Source organism: Pipistrellus hanaki, assembly GCF_964339955.1.
Source record: "Pipistrellus hanaki genome assembly, chromosome: 2".
In the NCBI taxonomy this organism is placed as follows: domain Eukaryota; kingdom Metazoa; phylum Chordata; class Mammalia; order Chiroptera; family Vespertilionidae; genus Pipistrellus; species Pipistrellus hanaki.
Window position 1 is genome coordinate 181,263,630 of NC_140504.1, and position 22,150 is coordinate 181,285,779.

The following is a 22,150-nucleotide window of genomic DNA, read 5'->3' on the forward strand; positions in this document are numbered from 1 at the left end:
AATCCTGGGAATCGTAGTTCTGGTGGCAGCCCCTGGACTAGAAGCAGAAGCCCAGAGAGCGGGAGCACCAGGAATGCTGGGAATCATAGTTCTGGTGACAGACACGATGCAGGATCTCCTAGACACTAGAGCAAAGTGAGCCTGGAGCAAGTTACTGTTGCGGGTGGGGGATGGAGGGAAAGCAAAGGTGAGAGACATAAGTCACAATGTCGAGGAAAACTTAAAGGGAAGAGATCCTGCAACTTCTAGGAAATCTCCACCAATGAACAAAGGAAAAAAAAAAAAAAGACCTCTATTATTCTGTGAGCACCAAACAAACAGGGTTGTGGTCTCAGACTATTCGCTCATGATTGCAAAAACAGACAGAAACTCCCAGATTGGAGAGGGCTCCCAGATTGGAGAGGGTGCAGGTCGGGCTGAGGAAACCTTCCCCCCCTTGCACAAATCTTTGTGCACCGGGCTCCTAGTCTTATATAATAAAAGGCTAATATGCAAATCGACCAAATGGCAGAATGACCGTTGCTATGATGTGCACTGACTACCAGGGGGCAGGCACTCAATGCAGGAGCTGCCCCTAGTGGTCAGTGTGCTCCCATAGGGGGAGTGCTGTTTAGCCAGAAGCCAGAAGCCAGGCCCATGGCTGGCAAGTACAGTGGCGGTGGCGGGAGCCTCTCTCACCTCCATGGTAGTGCTAAGGATGTCCAACTCCTGGCCTAAGCCAGCAGTAGGACTCCCCTGAGGGCTCCCAGACTGAGAGGGCACAGGCCAGGCCGAGGAACCCCCCCGCCCAGTTCCTGTGCACGAATTTCACGTACTGGGCCCTAGTAAATAAATAAGTCTTCTAAGGCTAAGATTTGGGCTGCTTCAAGTAGGAGATTCATCTTGGGGGTGGAAATGGAATAAATGAAAGGGAGGAAAATAGTCTATTAAGAGAATCTGAGGGAAAAAGAAATGAAAATGAAAGATGAGAAGAGAGCTGAATTCTAGAGTTAAACATACTGAGAAAATGAAACTTCAGAGACAGAGTCCTGGGTCATTCCTGAAAGTAGTCTGGCAAACCAACAGCATCAACTGGGTCTTAGAATGTGCAAGTCTCCATACCCACTTGACAAAGTCCAAGTGGATTTATCATTAAACAAAAAACCAGGGCAGCAGCTTCCCTCTGGGGTCTCTAAATACCCCTGTGCCTTGAGACTAATAGGCACAGGACAGATTCCTAAAGTCGCACTGAGGACTTGCCCCCCATTACCTGACAGATGGTTTCTCATGGCTCTGAACCTGGCCCTCCCAGAGGGCTGTTTTCTCCTTCCAGCAAAGCTGACAGGGAAGCTGGAAGGAGACCCAGGTTGTACTTCTGTAGTCACCATGGTGACAAGAAACTATCACAAATATTTGCTTATGACTTCACTGGAGAAGCCAAGCAGGGAAGACTGGATTGGAAGGAGGAACATCTGCAGAAGCACATCTAGAATCAGCAACCAAAGAAGGCTGGACTCTTCTTAATGGGACCAGCAGGCAAGGGGGCTTTTTTCTTCATGCACTCTCTTACTTGCTAGAATTGGATCAAGAAATCCACAATACAAATATACTTTTTCTAGCACCTGACTGCCTTGGGTTTTTTAAGTCAAGGAACTCTCACAAAGTAAATAGATCCCTGAAGTTGTACGTCCCATTTCTAGGAAATTAATGTCTAATACTGATATGGATTTTATGCTTTTAGAAACAAGGGACTAGCAATAATAATACAAAATAAGTATAGACCCTGCTATGGCCTGAATTATACTCCCTCCTTCAGATGTTGAAATCCTAACCTTCAGTAACTCAAAATGTGACTGTATTTTAATATTGGGGTAAGGCCCTAATCCAATAGGAAGATTAAGATATAGATGCACATAGTGTCAAGAAAAAAAATAGATACAGATGCAGTCCTAGCCAGTTTGGCCCACAGACTAAAGGGTCCCAGGTTTGATTTGGTCAAGGGCATATACCTCAGTTGCAGGCTCATCCCCAGCCCTGGTTGGGGCAAATGCAGTAGGCAACCAACTTCTCTCTCTCCACTACCTCTCCCTCCCACACTACAAATCAATAGAAAAATATCCTCTGGTGAGGATTAACAAAAAGAAACAAACAAAAGAAGATACAGATGCACACAGATGAAGTATATTATGTAAACACAAAAACAGCCATCTATAAGTCAAGGAGAGAAGTCTCAGAAGCCAGCCCTGTCAACACCTTATCTCAGACTTCTAGCCTCTAATACTGAGAATACAAATTTCTGTTATTTAAGCTACCTGGTCTATGCTACTTTGTTATAGTAGCCCTAACAAAATATAGGCCCTAATTAATAGATGAAGACTTTGAGTCTGAGCTCACACACTAGGTGGGTAACAAGATTACTGTAATACTCAATTTAATAATTGGTATGTCTAAAATTTTTTTTTAATATATTTTTTTATTGATTTTTTTAGAGAGAGGAAGAGAGAGGGATAGAGAGTTAGAAACATCGATGAGAGAGAGTCATCGATCAGCTGCCCCTTGCACACCCCCTACTGGGGATATGCCCGCAACCAAGGTACATGCCCTTGACCGGAATCGAACCCGGGACCTTTCAGTCCGCAGGCCGACGCTCTATCCATTGAGCCAAACCGGTTTCGGCGGTATGTCTAAAATTTTGAGATTCATCACATTTTAAATTAATACACTTTTTTTATATAATACAGGAAGATATTACCATTAAGTAAAAGCTGCTCTGACAATCCCAATTCTCTCCTAACACTCTACATCTTTATGATGTTCACATTTATCACAACAATGATAAGAAACCCTCGAAATCTAAGTGTCTTCTGAACTACTTGGCAGACATTAAATGTTTGATATCATTTTCAAGTGAACTTCAGAGTATTTTAACTTTTAAAATAATTATTCAATATGGAAAAATAAATAAAACCATGCACATTTTCTCAGAAAAAAAAGCATACTACATATAGTTAGCTGTCCTGGATATGGAATGGGAATGATAGTGCCACACCTTCAAGCTCACATCCTCGACAGCTGCTGGTTAAGTCTTATGTACTTCAAAAAGTTACCAAGCAGCCCTAGCCAGTTTGGCTAAGTGGATTGAGTGTCCGCCTGTAGACTAAAGGTCCTGGGTTTTATTCCAATCAAGGGCATGTACCTTGTTTGCTTCCTGCCTGGGCCATGGCAGGGTGCGTGCAGGAGGCAACCAATCGATGTGTTTCTCTCTCATCAATGTTTCTCTCGATCTTTCCCTCTCTCCCCAACTCTCACTAAAAATAAATCAATGAAAAAATGTCCTCAGGTGGAGCATTAAAAGAAAAAATTACCAAATAATTACCTGAAGGTATTTGCCTAGAACCATGGTTGGCAAACTGCGGCTCGAGAGCCACATGCGGCTCTTTGGCCCCTTGAATGTGGCTCCTCCACAAAATACCACAGCCTGGGCAAGTCTATTTTGAAGAAGTGGTGTTAGAAGTTTAAAAAATTTGGCTCTCGCCGGGACCGGTTTGGCTCAATGGATAGAGTGTCGGCTTGGGGACTGAAGGGTCCCGGGTTCGATTCCGGTCAAGGGCATGTACCTTGGTTGCGGGCATATCCCCAGTAGGGGGTGTGCAAGAGGCAGCTGATCAATGACTCTCTCTCATCGATGTTTCTAACTCTCTATCTCTCTCCCTTCCTCTCTGGATAAAAATCAATAAAATATATTAAAGAAAAAAAAAATTTGGCTCTCTTGCCCTAACCAGTTTGGCTCAGTGGATAGAGCATCAGCCTGCGGACTAAACGGTCTCAGGTTTGATTCCCATCAAGGGCATATGCCTGGATTGCGGGCTTGATCCCCAGTAGGGGGCATTCAGGGGGCAGCCAATCAATGATTCTCTTTCATCATTGATGTTTCTATCTCTCTCCCTTCTTCTCGGAAATCAATAAAAATATTTTAAAAAAATTTTGGCTCTCAAAAAAATTTCAATCGTTGTACTATTGATTTTTGGCTATGTTGACCAATGAGTTTGCTGACCACTGGCCTAGAAAAGCCTGAAAAAGTTATATTAGGAGATAAAGGAATTAACCTTATTTTCTAGGTAATGACACAACAATCTTCTAAGGAATGGCCCTAGAGCACTATGAACTGTCAAGTCTTTTCAAATGACTTCCTTTGTCCTGGTGCTAAAGTGCATGAGCCCTCCCCTCCTGTTTGAAGAGGGAGGCTTTCTAATAAAATGTTATTGTAGCTGCCCAGGCAAAGAGAATGAGCTAAGGTTTTAAATCAGGCAGACTATTGGGCATATGCTACAGTTACAAAGTTTTACAATTTATCATGATCCATTGAAAGTTACTTAATGGCTCTGGGAAGACAGATAAAAGAGATGCATTGGTATCTCCCATTTTAAGGCCTCTTCCTTAAAGAAAGTAAGATACCTGATTCTTCTCAGGCTTGATTTGTGTTCTTTTTTTGTTTAAGCTAGCCTCTCTGACTTTTCACGAGGAATTCTCTAGCAAATATGCATCAACATAAGATTCCTAGGTTAAAACACTATGGCCACATACCAGTAATGAAAGAGAAATGAGTTAACAGTATACTGAGGTATAGAGTCCATAGCCTCAGTGAGCTAGTAAGATTTTTTTAAAAAATATATTTTATTGACTTTTTACAGAGAGGAAGGGAGAGGGATAGAGAGCTAGAAATATCGATGAGAGATAAACATTGATCAGCTGCCTCCTGCACACCCTCAACTGGGGATGTGCCCACAACCAAGGTACAACATGCCCTTGACCAGAATCGAACCTGGGACACTTGAGTCTGCAGGCTGACACTCTATCCACTGAGCCAAACTGGTTAGGGCAAGATTTGATATGCCTAACTCTTTGTAGATATAATCCCTAATTTCACAATAATCCTGAGAATACATTTTACAGATGAGAAAGTTGATACTCAGAGATTAAATAATAAACCATGGTGCTAAAAAGTCAATCCTGACCTATTTGGTCCCAAAATCCAGATTCTTGTCATTTCCTGAAAAGGAAGAGACTGATAATAAGCAAATCCATCAGAATTCTGGGTTGGAGACTGCTCAATCACCAATAAGCAAACAAATCTGCTCACATTCCAGAATTTTAGTTAATCACAAACTCAAATGCCTTAAAAGGTAACGTCTAGAGGTTAATGATTTTTTAAAATACATTTTATTGTGTGTGTGTGTGTGTGTGTGTTTTTTACAGAGAGGAAGGGAGAGGGATAGTTAGAAACATTAATGAAAGAGAAAGATCCGCCGAAACCGGTTTGGCTCAATGGATAGAGCATCGGCTTGGGGACTGAAGGGTCCCGGGTTCGATTCCGGTCAAGGGCATGTACCTTGGTTGCGGGCACATCTCCAGTAGGGGTGTGCAAGAGGCAGCTGATCGATGACTCTCTCTCGTCGATGTTTCTAACTCGCTATCTCTCCCCCTTCCTCTCTGTACAAAATCAATAAAATATATTTAAAAAAAAAAAGAAAAAAAAAGAAAGAGAAAGATCCATTAGCTGCCTCCTACACACTCCCCACTGGGTATGTGCCCCCAACCAATGTACATGCCCTTGACCAGAATTGACTCTGGGACCCTTGAGTCAGCAGGCCTACGCTCTATCCACTGAGCCAAACCGGTTAGGGAAAGATTAATGATTTTTAACAGGGCAGTTACAATAAAACAGGGATTGTATTCATAATCAATTTTTACGTTGTGCCAGCCAAACAAAATTTGACAGGGGGACTTACTCCTGATTCCTGGATCTTGAAGTTATAAAACAAGAGGTGGCCTGTGCATGCCTATTATGCCTTGTGAATGCTATTTATATTTGATCCTCAGTGTGCGACACCAGCTTTGGCAATTAAGTTAAAAGCTTACATTTTATTGTTTAATTCTACAAATTAAAACTTGTCATGATTAATTATGTCAAGCACTAAAAAGAGAAATGTCATTAAAATCTGAATGAATATCTAGCAGCTATTCAAGTCTAAGTTATTTTCTCACAGCAAGTAAAAGTTTTTTAAAATTCACTAAAAATAAGAAACTTTTTTTCTAAGGTTTTGCTTTTTCTGAAGAATAAACAGTTCTGGATAGTTTTAAATTGTGATTACATTATTTATATATTTATAAATGCTAACTTGCATATGCAATTTGATAAATTACATGTATATAAATATTAGAAGTTACATAGTAAATACAGCTATCAAACTTAAGTGCAAATAGCTTTTCAATTTAACTTTTGAAATAAAAATTTTGTTTAGTCATTCTTAACCCTGCACTGAATATAAAGCAAGCTTTATGCTTTCTCTCTTTATATATTAAGCAAAGATACGCTTATTATATGTAAAAAGGTATAGAGCATATGCATTAACATTTAATGGGAGGGATGCATAAGGGGGAAAAACTGTCCACAAAGGCTCCATAGGTGAGTGATAATGAAAGAAAAGGTTGAGAAACACACTAATATAAGGGATTAGGGGTTTGTCCAATATCTTCTTAGTCTTTCTGCCAGAAACTTGGAGTCACCTGGACAACTCGTTTTCCTTTATCCACCATCCAATCACTAAGGATGGCCATATTTATTTCCTAATTATTTCTTGACTTTCTTTTTCTCTGTTCCTACTATCATTGACCTAATTCAGGTCTTCATGATGTCTTGCCTAGATTTTATTTATTTATTTATTTATTTATTTATTTATTTATTTTTAGGTGCAGAGAGTATTTATTTTGAAGGTTGCCAGATGGGAAGGAGCTTGGAGGGATGAGTGAAAAAGGTAAAGGGATTAAGAACTACAATATAGTTCTTACAGAATAGTCATGGATAATGAAAAGTATAGCATAGAGCAGTGGTCGGCAAACTCATTAGTCAACAGAGCCAAATATCAACAGTATGATTGAAATTTCTTTAGAGAGCCAAATTTTTAAACTTAAACTTCTTCTAACACCACTTCTTCAAAATAGACTTGCCCAGGCCGTGGTATTTTGTGGAAGAGCCACACTCAAGGGGCCAAAGAGCCTCAGGTGGCTCGAGAGCTGCAGTTTGTGGATCATAGGCTTAGGGAATATAGTTAATCCTATATAATAAAAGGCTAATATGCAAGCTGTCCCCTCTACTGGGAGTTTGACCAGGGGGCGGGTCCTGCCGGCCAACTGCCCATGTCCTCTCCCTCTGGCAAGGCTGGCTGAACCCACCCCCATGCAGATTCATTCACTGGGCCTCATGTAATATATTGAGTGGCCAGATTATTATGTGTTCAGAGATCATAATAATCTGGCCACTCAGTGTATATTCTTTTTTTTAAATTTATTTTTATTTTTATTTTATTTTATTTTATTTTTTAAAAATATTTTTTATTGATTTTTTACAGAACGGAAGGTAGAGGAGAGAGAGAGCTAGAAACATCGATGAGAGAGAGACATCGACCAGCTGCTTCCTGCACACCCCACACCAGGGATGTGCCCGAAACCAAGGTACATGCCCCTGTCTGGAATCGAACCTGGGACCCTTCAGTCCGCTCTATCCACTGAGCCAAACCGGTTTCAGCAATTTATTATTATTATTATTATTTTTAAATATATTTTATTGATTTTTCACAGAGAGGAAGAGAGAGGAACAGAGTTAGAATCATCGATCAGCTGCCTCTTGCACACCTCCCACTGGGGATGTGCCCACAACCAAGGTACATGCCCTTGACCGGAATTGAACCCGGGACCCTTCATTCTGCAGGCCAATGCTCTATCCACTGAGCCAAACCGGTTTTGGCTTTTATTTTTTAATAAATCTTTATTGTTCATATTATTACAAATGTTCCTCATTTTTTTCCCCCCTCCATTGCTCCCTTCCACCAGGTTCCCACCCCACCCTCTGCACTTTCCCCACCCCCCATTGTCCTCATCCATAAGTGCACAGTTTATGTTCAGTCTCTTCCCACATCCCTCTCTCCCCTTTCCCCCAAGAATCGTCAGTTCACTCCCCTTCCATACCTCTGATTCTATTATATTCACCAGTTAAAATTGTTCATCAGATTTTTTTTTTTAATTCCCTTGGTTTTTAGATTCATTTGTTGATCATAATGTTTATCTTTATTTTCTTTCTCTTCCGAAAGAACCCCTTCAACAATTCGTATAATTCTGGTTTGGTGGTGATGAACTCCTTTAGCTTTTTTTTTTATTAGTGACGCTCTTTATCTGGCCCTCGATTCTGAGTGATAGCTTTGCTGGGTAGAGTATTTTTGGCTGTAGGTTCTTACTATTCATCACCTTGAATATTTCTTGCCATTCCCGTCTGGCCTGCATGGTTTCTGTTGAGAAATCAGCTGACAATCGTATGGGTGCTCCTTTATAGGTAACTACCTGCTTTGCTCTTGCTGCTTTTAATATTCTCTCTTTGTCTTTTGCTCTTGGAATTTTAATTATGATTTGTCTTGGTGTGGTCCTCTTTGGATTCCTTTTGATTGGAGTTCTGTGTGCTTCCTGGACTTATAAGTCCAATTCTTTCACCAGGTGGGGGAAGTTTTCTGTCACTATTTCTTTTAGTATATTTTCGATATCTTGTCTCTCTCATCTTCTGGGACCCCCATAATTCTGATGTTGGTTCTCTTGAAGTTGTCCCAGAGGTTTCTTACATTATCTTCAACTTTCTGGATTCTCTTGCCTTCTAGCTTCTGTGGAGGAGTGTCTTCTAGCTCTTTATGCTCCAAATTTTTGACTTGATTCTTGCGATCTTCCATTCTGTTTTTAGGACTCTGTATAATATTCTTTATTTCTTGTTGATCCCTTATTATTTCTAGTTGATCCCCTTTTCATATCCTCATAGGACTTATCGGCCTTTTCTAGGAAATTCTTGAAAAACCTTATAAGCGTGGTTTTGAACTCTATATCCAGTCGCTTTTTGTCCTCCATTTCTTTTGTTTGTGATCTGTTTCCTTGTCTCAGCATTTTCAGCTTCCCTGAGTTGGTAGCCTTAAAAGTCTCTGTGCTCTGCTTGGATGTAGTTTCAGGGTGGAGCCTACAGCCTTGGCTTCCCTCAGCCCTGCCCTATGCGGCTCCTGAGTCTCAGTGTTCCTTAGAGAAAGGCGCCCTCGAGTTTCGCCCACCACCAAACAGTCTAGGCCAGGGGTCTTCAAACTACGGCCCACGGGCCACATGCGGCCCGCAGAGGAGTCTGATCCGGCCTGCCAGGTTTTTTGGGCAGTGAGCGCAGCCGAGGTGTTACAGTAGGAATTAGTAGTTCATATAGTCCGGCCCTCCAGCTCTCTGAGGGACCGTGATCTGGCCCCCACTTTAAAAAGTTTGAGAATCCCTGGTCTAGGCTTTCCCCCAATGAGCCCAGAATAGGGTTCAGTTCAGTTGGAAGTGAAGTTCAAAGCAGTCTGGAGCCTTTGCCTCCTTCCCGCTAGGGCAATCCAGCAGCAGAGTCAACAGTCTGTCCTCTGCGCGCAATGTGCGCGCCTCTGGGGCTCTGCCTTTCACTGCTCCCCCGAGATTCCGCCTCACAGCCCAGGCTTCCTCTGTTTGAGCCTGGGCCCCCAGGGTCTAGCCCAGAACTGGGGTTCAGTGCTGTCGGAACTAGGGCTCAGCACAGTCCGGAGCTTTTATCTCCTTCCTGCTAGGGAAGGCCAGTCAGGCACTCAGCCGCCCCCTCCTCTCTGGCTCTGTCCTCTCCGTGCGCACAGCGTGTCTCCGTACCTTAGGCTTTTACAGCTCCTCTGCTTTTCCTTTTGGTTGTCTCTTTCCTTTTTGTTGTAGAATTTCCAGTCAGCCGACTTTCCTGTAGTTCTGGGTAATGTCCATTTTGTATTTTAGTTGTATTTTATTGAAATTGTTGTGTGAGGCTGCGGTTAGGTGTTTACCTGTGCAGCCATCTTAGATCCTCACAGTGTATTTTAAAAAAAATATTTTTTATTGATTTTTTTACAGAGAGGAAGAGAGAGGGACAGAGTTAGAAACATCGATGAGAGAGAAACATCGATCAGCTGCCTCTTGCACATCCCCTACTGGGGATGTGCCCGCAACCAAGGTACATGCCCTTGATTGGAATCGAACCCGAGACCTTTCAGTCCACAGGCCGACGCTCTATCCACTGAGCCAAACTGGTTTCAGCCCAGTGTATTCTTGCCTAGATTTTATAAGAGCCTCTTTAACTTGTTCCTTTTTTCTTTACGCCATACTTCTTGAAACAGTTTGCCTCTCCTCTCTTATTTCTTATTCCACTCTAATTTGCTTCCATGCCATTGAAATATTTTGTAAAAGCCACTGATCAAACAAGTGCATAATGCTAAGGTTTACCTTTAACATAGATATGTGTATGTATCCTATATAATAGAAGGCTAATATGCAAATCGACCAAACGGCAGAATGCCCAGTCCATATGACACCCACTGACCACCAGGGGGCAGACACTCAATGCAGGAGTTGCGCGCTGGTCGTCAGTGCACTCCCAAGGGGGAGGGACGCTCAGCCAGAAGCCAGGCTCTGGCAAGCACAGCGCTGGTGGTAGGAGCCTCTCCCGCCTCAATGGCAGCTCTAAGGATGTCCAACTGATGGCTTAGGCCCACACTCCACGTCGGCCTAAGCTATAGACATCCACTGAGGTCTCCCAGACTGCAAGAGGGCCCAGGCCTAGAGCCCTCCCAGGGTCCCTTCCCAGCCCTGATCATGCACCAGTGGAGTCCCTCCGCCTGGCCTGTGCCCTCTCACAATCCAGGACTCCTTGGGGGAAGTCAAAGAGCCGGTTTCAGCCCGATCCCCGGACAGGCCAAGGAACCCCACCAGCTCAAGAATCCGTGCACAGGGCCTCTGGTGTTAATCTAAGCATAGCACTAGTCGGTTTGGCTCAGCAGATAAAGTGGCCTGCAGGCCGAAACCTATTTGGCTCAGTGGATAGAGCGTTGGCCTGCGGACTGAAGGGTCCCGGGTTCAATTCCGGTCAAGGGCATGTACCTTTGTTGCAGGCACATCCCCGGTGGGGGTGTGTGCAAGAGGCAGCTGATCAATGATTCTCTCTCATCGATGTTCCTAACTTTCTATCCCTCTCTCTTAATCTCTGTAAAAAATCAATAAAATATATTTAAAAAAAAAAAAAAAAAAAAAAAAAAGAGTGGCCTGCAGACTGAAGGATCCTGGGTTCGATTCCAGTTAAGGGCACATGCCTAGGTTGTGGACTTGATTCCAAGTAGGGGGTGTACAGGAAGCAGCTGATCAATGATTTTCTCTCATCATTGATTTTCTCTCTCTCTCTCTCTCTCTCTGAAATCAATAAAAATATATTAAAAAACAAATAAGCACAAAAGGAACAAAAGAACAACAGAGCTGATGTCTCTAGAAATATGAGCTCCTAGTATCAAAATTACACCTGCTTTCACAATAAAACAAAACAAAATATATAATGACCAGCTAATCAGAACTAAGTCAGCCAAAAACTTTAAATTATCTAGAACAGTGTTTCCCAAACTTTTGACATATGTGTACCCCCTTCTATAATTTTCGTAACGCTGAGTACCCCTTGTACTCATGAGAACGTAGAATTAGGCGCAGCTAAGCACGGCGACCAAACTCTTCTGTACCCCTGGGGGTACGCATACCACACTTTGGGAAACACTGATCTAGAAGATAATGGAAAATATGGACTGATGGCAAGGCACACTCTTTTTTTCTCTCTTGAGCATGCTGGCGCCTTTCCTCCTCTCCTTACCATAGGTGCGCTCCCTCTGCCTTGCCTTGCTTTTTCATAAGCTCAAAGGGCCCTTCTTTTGCCTTTTAACTCATTTCCAGGGCCCTCACAGCCCAACAGGCTCACCTTTTCTAATTCTGTGACTTTCTAAAACTTTCCCTTGTAATTGGGGGGAAAAAAAAAAAAATACTTAACATCTCTTGTTCATCTCACTCCAAATGGTATATTATGTTTAAAAATAATATCTACTGCCCTAACTGGTTTGGCTCAGTGGATAGAGCGTCAGCCTGCAGACTGAAGGGTCTTGGGTTCGGTTCCGGTCAAGGGCATGTACCTTGGTTGCGGGCACATCCCCAGTAGGGGATGTGCTGGAGGCAGCTGATGGATGTCTGTCTCTCATCTATGTTTCTAATCCTCTATCCCTCTCTCTTCCTCTGTGAAAAATCAATAAAACATAAGTATATATATATCTACTGCTCAGTGTGGCTCAGTGGATCGAGTGTCATCCCATGCACCAAGAGGTCACTGGTTCGATTCCTGGTCAGAGCACATGTCCAGGTGGCAAGGCTTGTTCCCAAGTAGGGGTGTACTGGAGGTAACCGATCGATCAGTGATTCACTCTCATGACTGATGGTTCTCTCTCTCTCTCCCTTCTTCTCTCTCTAAAATAAAGAATATATATTTTTAAAAACTAAAGAAAACAAAACAAAAACTACCAAGCCCTAGCCAGTAGTGTAGTGGTTAGAGGCCTGAGGTGTCTCAGGTTCAATTCTGATCAAGGGCACATAACTCAGTTGCAGGCTAGGACTCCAGCCCCCTAGGGGCACATGGGTGAGGCAACCAATCAATATGTCTCTCACATATGGATGCTTCTCTCTGTCTCTCCCATTCCCTTACCTTTTCTCTTACAAAGAAAAGAAAAGAAAAGAAAAGAAAAGAAAAGAAAAGAAAAGAAAAGAAAAGAAAAGGAAAGAAGGAAAGAAAGAAAGAAAGAAAGAAAGGAAGGAAGGAAGGAAGGAAGGAAGGAAGGAAGGAAGGAAGGAAGGAAGGAAGGAATATCCTTGGCTGAGGATCAACAACAAAATAATGATAATAATAATGCCTACTGAATACAAAATGCTAAGGATCAGCAAGATGTTTAAAAACTTGTCTTCATCCTTTTAATATGTATTTTTAAATACATAAAATTCGGTAAAATACATAAAATATTTAAGAAATATTTTATAGCCCAGGCAGCATGGCTCAGTGGTTGAGCATCAACCTATGAACCAGGAGGTCAACTGCAGGGAGTAGATTGCATGGGACTCTCTAGTTGGCCTGCCAGTCTCCATTTGGTTGATTTCATGCAATTACCCACTATAATTTAAACTCTAGGGATTTCAATAGGAAGATAGATTTTTGTCTGTTTTGTTCACCACTGTATTTCCAAGGCCTTAGAACAAGTATATACAGAAAGGCAAGGAACAAGAAACCAAAGATACCGTGTTTTCCCAAAAATAAGACATCCTCCGAAAATAAGACCTACTTACAGGTTTCCTTCTGAGTGAAATATAAGGCATCCCCCCCGAAAATAAGGCACCCCCTAGGCTAAACATGAGAGATTTGGTCCACTGATTCTGAAAGAAATGGAGTCACAAGAAATTCACCAGGAAATTCAGGAATTGGATTGTTATGATGATGTTCCAGAAGATGATGACATGATTGTCATTGAATAAATGAATAAATTCTTGATACTGTAGGATTCACAGTTTGTCTGGTTTGTGTTGACAACTACCGTACTACCGTACTGTATACAGGCAATAAATTTCCTTTATTTTCATTTAACAATAAATGTGTAGCATATTCTTCTTCATTGAAAAATAAGACATCCCCTGAAAATAAGACCTAGCGCATCTTTGGGAGCAAAATATATATAAGACACTGTCTTATTTTGGGGGAAACAGGGTAGATATGGTTTCTATCTTATGCCCTAGTGTGTGGGTCAACGGCCACCACTAACAAAAATGAAGGCCCTAGCCGGTTTGGCTCAGTGGATAGAGCATTGGCCTGCAGACTGAAGGGTCCACGGTCAATTCCAATCAAGGGCACATGCCCAAGTTTCAGGCTTAATCCCCAGTAGAGGGCATACAGGAAGCAGCCAATCAATGATTCTCTCTCATCACTGATGTTTCTATCTCTCCCTCCCTCTCTGAAATCAATAAAAATATATTTAAGAAAAAAAAATGCAGGAAAAGAAATCCAAGTAGGAGGAGTGAGTTTGGTGCTTGTGAGATAGTTAGATAGTGATTGATAGTTTGGTGCCTTCTCTGCAAGCTGTTATGAACGGTAGGGTAGGTAAGGCTGGAGGTAACAAAAGAAGAGATGGGCTAAATGACTTCCTGACCTAGAAGGTTATTACAGTTAGAGAGGGTTGGTTACTTGGTCTTCAGTATACTATTTAAGGGCAAAGATAGGACAGTTCCAAAGTTGGCTAATCCAGTGACTCAAAAACATGAGATCAGATTCTTTCCATCTTCTCTACCCTCACCCTAACAACAGCCTATTCTTATAAATTCTGCTCATGATCCTAGCATTGCTAATGGCAATTTCAGAGTTAGAAATGCTTTCCTTTCCAGAGGCAGAACATTGTCCTTCAGAGAGCCCATATTTTGGTGGGAGCCACACCGCCTGAGTAAGTAGTTCCTCTATTTGCTATTTCTGAACTTTCACAAGTTACTGAATCTCTGTGCTTCAATTTCCTCAACTAGAACATGAGAATCTGAGAATTAATTGAGTCAATATTCCAGTACTTAGATGTTAGGCATTTAGACCTCAAAAAATATATATACATATATGGTACTTAGTGCCTAGCACATAGAAAGTTCTATATAATTTTTGGCTATTATTATAGCTTTTTCAGCTATCTCTCTTTTTAAAAAAAAAAAATATTTTATTGATTTTTGTACAGCGAGGAAGGGAAAGAGATAGAGAGTTAGAAACATCAATGAGAGTGAGTCATTGATCAGCTGCCTCTTGCACACCCCCTAATGGGGATATGCCCACAACCAAGGTACATGCCCTTGACTGGAATCGAACCCGGGGCCCTTCAGTCCCCAAGCCGACACTCTATCCATTGAGCCAAACCGGTCCCGGCTCAGCTATCTCTTTTTGAAGTTGATTGGTGATATCTGGATTAAAATATAAGCTGGCAAAAATAATAAATAAAACATGGCAAATCTCTTTTTAAGTAAAGAAAGCTTTTCCAGAAGTCACCCAGATTTCCCTTCACATCTAATTAGCCCAGGCCTAAATCAATCACTGCGTAGGGATCTAGAATTACAATGATTGGTTTAGAGTTTATATTAATCAAGACCTCTCCCTGGGGCTGGGGCGGGGCTGCCAGATTCCTGGTTAGCTAGGTGGCAGGAATGGTGATAAAACCACCAGTGTCTGCTAACACTTAAGTCTTGAGAGGTTATGGTCTCTGCCAGGGAGGGTTAGAATAAGTAACAGGGTTCCTAATGGCAGTGAAATCACTACAAAGGTCTGAGAAGGCTAGTGAAGTTTGGCACAGGAAAAGCAGCATCGGATAGAGGCCAGAGCTCAAGGAGAGTACACAGAGAGGCGGCGAAATACAACAGATTCCTGTGGGTGTGGTGCAGGCCACCAGCCTTGGCCCATCACCTAATCTCAAAGCCTCAGTTTACTCATTTATAAACTAGTAACTCAGATTTGATGTTAGGATTAAATGTATCCTTATACTAGTGTCACTCCCATGGTACAAGGACCAGCCAAAACAAACAAAAAAACCCACAACAGCTGGAAGGTCGGAAAGACAAGGTGGGACAGGGAGAGGTACCTGAAATGGAGTTGGAGAGACAAGGACAGGCAGTCTGACTCTAAATTAAAAATCCCTTCCAGGCCCTAGCTGGTTTGGCTCAGTAGAGTATCAGCCTGTGGACTCAAGGGTCTTCTAGTCAAGGGCACATGCCTGGATTGGGTCACTGGTGGGGGTTGTGCAGGAGGCAGCCAATCAATGACTCAGATCACTGATGTTTCCCTCTCCCTCTCTCTCTCTCTCTCTCTCTCTCTCTCTCTCTCTCTCTCTCTGAAAGCAATAAAAATATATTAAAAAAGAAAAACCCCTTTCAGGTCTTTGGTCAGGTTTTGTTGCTCCACTTTCAAAGACTACTGGAAAAGGACTATTTTACTTCACACCTTAAGTCTTTCAAGAGGTTTATGTGCAGCAAAACAGGTAAGAATCTCACTTCTGGCTTTACTACTTACTGTGTTATCTTCTCTGAGGTAGTTTCTCAACCTGTAAAAATGGGCGTAAGTCGCCACCAAATTTATTTCACTGAACTTAAACTAAACGTTAGCTCCTTCACTTTGAGGCATCAATATTCCTGAATTTGAAGGACAATACAAAATCTGTAACATTAGCCAAAATTGGTTTGGCGGTCTGCGGACTGAAGGGTCCCAGGTTCGATCCCGGTCAAGGGCATGTATGTTGGTTGTGGGCACATCCCCAGTGGGGAGTGTGCAGGAGGCAGCTGGTCAATGTTTCTCTCTCATCGATGTTTCTAGCTCTCTTTCCCTTCCTCTCTGTGAAAAATCAATAAAAAATATTTTTTTAAAGATCTGTAACATTAAAGCTCCTAAAATTTTTCAATACTTAAAGCAGCAGTTACAAAGAAAGGCATATCAGCCTTAATAAAGGATTCTGGAAACCAGAGCACTTTAAGAAAAAGGAACTAACATTATTTTTTTTATTTTTTATTTTTTAAAATATATTTTATTGATTTTTTACAGAGAGGAAGAGAGAGATAGAGAGTTAGAAACATTGATGAGAGAGAATCATTGATCAGCTGCCTCTTGCACACCCCCTACCGGGGATGTGCCCGCAACCAAGGTACATGCCCCCGACCGGAATCGAACCCGGGACCTTTCAGTCCACAGACCGACGCTCTATCACTGAGCCAAACCTGTTTCGGTGGAACTAACATTATTGAAGGTGGAAAATATCAGTTCTGATACTTATGGAGCTCTTACTAGGCTTTCAACACTGTGTTATATCTTTTGTTTCTCAAACACCTTGATAACACGGCCTCCTTACTCTTTCTAGAGATGAGGAAATGAAGACTCAAAAAGAAAAAGAACATTTATTGAGGATATGCTAGATGCTTTCCATATGTATAACTGCATTCGACACCTAAGTGGATGAGAGCTAGGAAGCAACAGGCGGGATTGTGATACCAGACTTGATTCTGTAGTCATTGCCTTGCAGCTCAAGGTAATCATTTGTTTTCTCAGGATCAGGGATCTTACAAAGTGGTCCCGCTAGCAAAAAACACCCACCCACCCACCCTTACAACTTTGTCTGGTTAAAAGCTTTCTTTCACCTTTTTCCAGCCCAACCACTAGGGGGCCAGGCTAATAAAGAGGGTTCTGGAGAAATCACCCTGTTTTAGGCACCCTGTGACCTTGGGTAAGTTACCTTACCTCTGGAAGCCTCAGTTTCCTTACCTGTAAAATAGGGATACCAGCAGTACCTACTTCATTAGGGGTGCATGGTAAGTAAAACGTGACATCTAAACACTCAGAACAATACCTGCACATAGAAAGTGCTCAGCAAATCTTTTTTTTTTTTTTCTTTTTTTTTTCTGGAGAGGAAATACCAGATGTTTCTGTCCCTAAGCCCAAAAGCTTTGCCGTCGTAGCTCCCCTGAGCATAAACAAGCCTTGCCAGACGGAGTCCCTTAAGAAAGAGCAACAGGTCGCTTTTTCCTCCTAAGTCCCCGACCTACAGATGGCCACAAGGTGTTGTTGGCCTTTGGTTTCCTACCACCCCGAAGGCTGTCACTCGGCCCCACCGAACCGCCCCATTTCCGCCCGGGCTGGGAGTTCTCCAGGCCTCCGGCCGCCCGCGCTGCCGCCTTTGGCATGGCTGCCCTGGGCTGCAGGCCTGCGGCTGGCTCGCCTGGCGTCTCCGCACCAGTGGGAGGACGCTGCCCGCCACGCAGGTAGGGTTTCCCTCCGTCCGGGGGAGCCACTGGGCACAGTCAGGATGCGCGTCGGTGAGACACACGCCGGGAGGAGGCTCCCGCGGCCCCGCCCGGGCCTGCGGCGGGGAGCCCGGCCCCGCGTCCCGGCCCCCACCGCGCAGGCCGGAGGGTCGGCCCCTTTCTAGCCCCCGGGGCGGCGTGGGCGCCGGCCCAGGGCCACCACGTGGGGGCTCCAGGCGTGGCAGCCTTCCCGGAACCAGCCCCCGAAGGCTGCTCCCCGCCAGGGGCCCTAGCCCGGTCCCTACATGGCCCGAGCAGCGCTGCCGGCCTGGCTGCTCCCCAGAACCTGCTTGGAGGGGCCTCACACATCCTCTGCGGATGGCAGACAGGCTGTCGCCGGACCCCAAGCCCCGAGGCCGCCTCGGCTGGAGTCCCCAGTGCCTGGTTTCCTCACTCACCCATCGCGGCTCCGCTCGCTCCTACTTGGCGGCGGCGGCGGCAGCGGCGGCGGCGGCGGCAGCGGCGGCAGCTTCAGCAGACAATATGGCGGACCCGCAGGACGGCAGCCCCAAACGGACAAACAACCTCGCGTGCAACCCCGCGAAGAAACGCGCTCTCCGCCCTGCAGGGGAGCTCACACACAGGAGCGCGTTTAAAGGGGCTGCGGCTTCGAAAGGCGGGGAATAGGGATGCACTGTGAAAAGGGTGGGTGGAGAGAGGTTGATATGAAAGCCAATCGTAGACCTTGCACTGGATATGAATTAAACAGTCACTTGAAGAGGCGAAATGACTTGCTCAAGGATAAAGAGATAAGAAAATAAGTCAAGAGTTAAACAGGATTACAATCTTATTGGGAGTTAAAAAGTAGAAAAATGAGACCAGTGCCGTGCTTTATAGTTGGCAGAGTACTATATTTCACTTATTTTCTCAGCAAGTTCTCTGAGGGCAGAGGTCAGTTCTGTATTTCTCATCACTGTCTCCTAACACCTACTACAGTATCTGGCAAATGGTCTGTGCTCCGTACATAATTGTTGAATGACTAAACAAAGGAACAGGTCTGTGAGTCACACAAAGCATGGAAAGTGATTTCCCTTTTTAGAGATGAGAAAATGGGAGCCTTGAGTGTTGTCATGCCTTTTGAATCATGACATTTTATGGCCGGTACACATTAGGCCTCTCTCTTTGCATGACAGGCCAGTCCTGTTCCTCACCTCAACACACAGGAAAGCTATGACTTCAAGTCACTGGTCCCAAGAGGAAGCTGTCTTTTGGAAGCAGAATGTGGGATCTGGGCTTCAGGATTCTGTCACAACAAATTGCCAGCAGCTCTACTTCTGTGCTCCCCAGTTAAGGGAAACAACTAAAAAAGCTGACTTTTGCGGAAACCGGTTTGGCTCAGTGGATAGAGCGTTGGCCTGCCGACAGAAAGGTCCCAGGTTCGATTCCGGTCAAGGCCATGTACCTTGGTTATGGGCACATCCCCAGTAAGCGGTGTGTAAGAGGCAGCTGATTGATGATTCTCTCTCATCAATGTTTCTAACTATCTCTGTCTCTCTTCCTCTCTGTAAAAAATCAATAAAATACCCGAAACTAGTTTGGCTCAGTGGATAGAGCGTCAGCCTGGGAACCAAAAGGTCTCAGGTTCGATTCCGGTCAAGGGCATGTACCTTGATTGCGGGCATATCCCCAGTAGGGGATGTGCAAGAGGCAGCTGATACGATGTTTCTCTCTCATCGGTGTTTCTAACTCTCTATCCCTCTCTCTTCCTCTCTGTAAAAAATTCAATAAAAATATATTTTAAAAAAATTAATAAAATATATTAAAAATAAATAAAAAAGCTGACTTTAAAACTCAGGGTTGGGAAAGGGAATACTTGTATCTTTCTCTTTCTACTGCCACTGCTCAAGGTCAGACCTCTTCAGTATCTTCTGCTCTGTTTTGCCTGCCTCCTCACTGGTTCCCTGGCCCCAGGTTTTCCCACTCGCAACCTAATCATCTTCTTAAAAGCAGATACCTTGCCCTAGCTGGTTTGGCTCAGTGGATAGAGCCGTGGACTAAAGGGTCTCAGGTTCAATTACAGACAAGGGCGTGTGGGAGGCACCTTCCATTCTCTCTCAGAAAAAAAAAAAAATCAATAGAGGTGAGGATTAACAACAACAAAAAAGCAGATACCTTATCATGTCATATCTATGTTTAACAACTTCATAACTTCCTACTGTCCCTCCTTAGGTAATGTCCCCAAATTTCAATCTGATACACAGGCTGAGAATCAAATTAGCAAATTTTTGGTGCACTGGATGACACTAACCAGGGCAGCTATTTCTTGTCTGTGAAGCCTATATCTTTGCTTCAATTCTAAATGATAGCTTTGAAGGTGCAGTAATCTTAGTTATTGTGGGTCCTTCCTTGTCATTACTTTGAATATTTCTTACCTATCCTTTCTGGCCTACAGTTTCTTTTGAGAAATGAGCTGACAGTCTTATAAGAGTTACCTTATAGATAATTAACTAATTTTCTCCTTTTTTTTCTTTTAAAAAAAATATACTTTTATTAATTCTTTACAGAGAGCAAGGGAGAAAGATAGTTAGGACCATCAATGAGAGAGAAGCATCAATCAGCTGCCTCTTGCACACTGGGGATGTGCCCACAACCAAGGTACATGCCCTTGACTGGAATCAAACCTGGGACCCTTCAGTTCACAGGCCAACACTCTATCCACTGAGCGAAATCAGCTAAGTCTGTTATTTTTTCAAATAGGTTTTCAATTTCTTGCTTTCTCCCTTCTTCTTCCTGCACCCCTGTGATGGCAAAGTTGGTATGCTTGAAGTTGTCCCAGAGGCTCCTTATACTATCCTCATTTTTTTGGATTCTTTTTTCCTTTCTGAATGAGTGTTTTTTACTTCCTTACATTCCAAGTCAATGATTTGCTTCTCGGTTTCATGGACTCAACTGTTGATTCCCTGTAAATTATAGTTTATTTCAGTGTATCCTTCATTATTTCATTTATATCCTTCATTTATTTCATTATTTCAGTATATCCTTCATTTATTTCAGTGTATCCTTCATTTCTGACTATTTCTTTTTTCCTTAATATTTTTATTTTTATTGATTTTAGAGAGGGAAGGAGAGGGAGAGATAGAAACATCAATGATGAGGGAGAACCATTGATTGGCTGCCTCTTGCATGCTCCCTACTGGGGATTGAGCTCACAACTCAGGCATGTACTCTTGACCGGAATCAAACCCAGGACTCCTCAGTCCACAGGCCGACATTCTATCCATTAAGCTAGAGCTGTTTCTTAAAAAACAAAACAAAACAAAAGTGAGAGAGACATGGATCAGCTATCTCCTGCACGCTCCACACTGGAGATCGAACCCACAACCCGGACACATCTCCTGACCAGGGTCAAACCGTGACCTCCGGGTTCATAGGTTGATGCTCAACCATTGACCCATGGTGGCCGGGCCAGGACTCTTTTTTATGCTGTTGAGGTTCTCATTAAGTTCCTTGAGCATCCTTATAACCAGTGTTTTGAACTCTGCATCTAGTTGATTGCTTGTCTCCGTTTTGTTGGGTTCTTTTTTCTGTCCTTTCATTTGGGACGTGTTTGTCTCCCCATTTTGGCAGCCTCCCTGTGTTTGTTTCTGTGCATTAGGCAGAGCTGCTGTGTCTCCCAGGCTTGGTAGAGTCGCCTATTGTAGTAGATGTCCTGTAGGACCCAATGGGCCAGCCTCCTTGATCACCCAAGCTGGGCACTCTAGTTGCACCCTTCCCCACCCGTGGGCTATGTATACCCTCTTGTTATAGTTGAATCTTGATTGCTGTTGGCACATCAATGGGAGGGATTTACCCCCAGGCCAATCCGCTGCAAGGACTGGCTGCCACCACCAACCACCGTGAAAGATCAGGTGTGCAGGGGCCTGCCCCCCAGAGCAGCATACACTTCAACAGGGCTCTGTTGCCCCCTGAGTCTGTCTCTCTCTCTCTCTCTCTCTCTCTCTCTCTCTCTCTCTCTCTTTTTAATATATTTTGATTTTTTTACAGAGAGGAAGAGAGAGGGACAGAGAGCCAGAAACATCGATGAGAGAGAACCACCGACCAGCCACCTCCTGTACAACCCCCCACTGGGGATGTGCCCACAACCAAGGCACATGCCCCTGACCGGAATCGAACCTGACACCCTTCAGTCTGCAGGCCGACGCTCCGAACCACTGAGCCAAACGGTTTTGGCTTGAGTCTGCCTCTTGACGTGTCACTGTGGTGGTGGTTGGTGGTTTTTCCATGTGGCCTGAAGCTGTCACTGGGTGCACTGTCTCTGGAGCCTCCTGGGAGGCGCAGGCCTGCGCTTAGAACTCAGGCCACGGCACCCCCCGCAGATGTTGAAGACAAACTTCACATGCCCAAGGTCCGTCAGTATCGGCTCTCACCCCTATAGGTGGGGTGGGGCTGGAACCCCAACCTGCTACAGGTTAGC

The 22,150-nt window shown here is 43.8% G+C and overlaps 1 protein-coding gene across 1 annotated transcript in view; it reads right to left on the minus strand.

Annotated features, from left to right (window-relative positions):
- KPNA6 (karyopherin subunit alpha 6) overlaps positions 1-19,263 on the minus strand; it is a 51,568-nt gene extending 32,305 nt beyond the window's left edge. The window contains exon 1 of the mRNA XM_084873083.1: positions 18,135-19,263. Within this exon, the coding sequence (XP_084729209.1) occupies positions 18,135-18,138 (4 nt within the window). The 5' untranslated portion in view covers positions 18,139-19,263. The remainder of the gene's footprint in view (positions 1-18,134) is intronic.
- Positions 19,264-22,150: the final 2,887 nt, after the last annotated feature.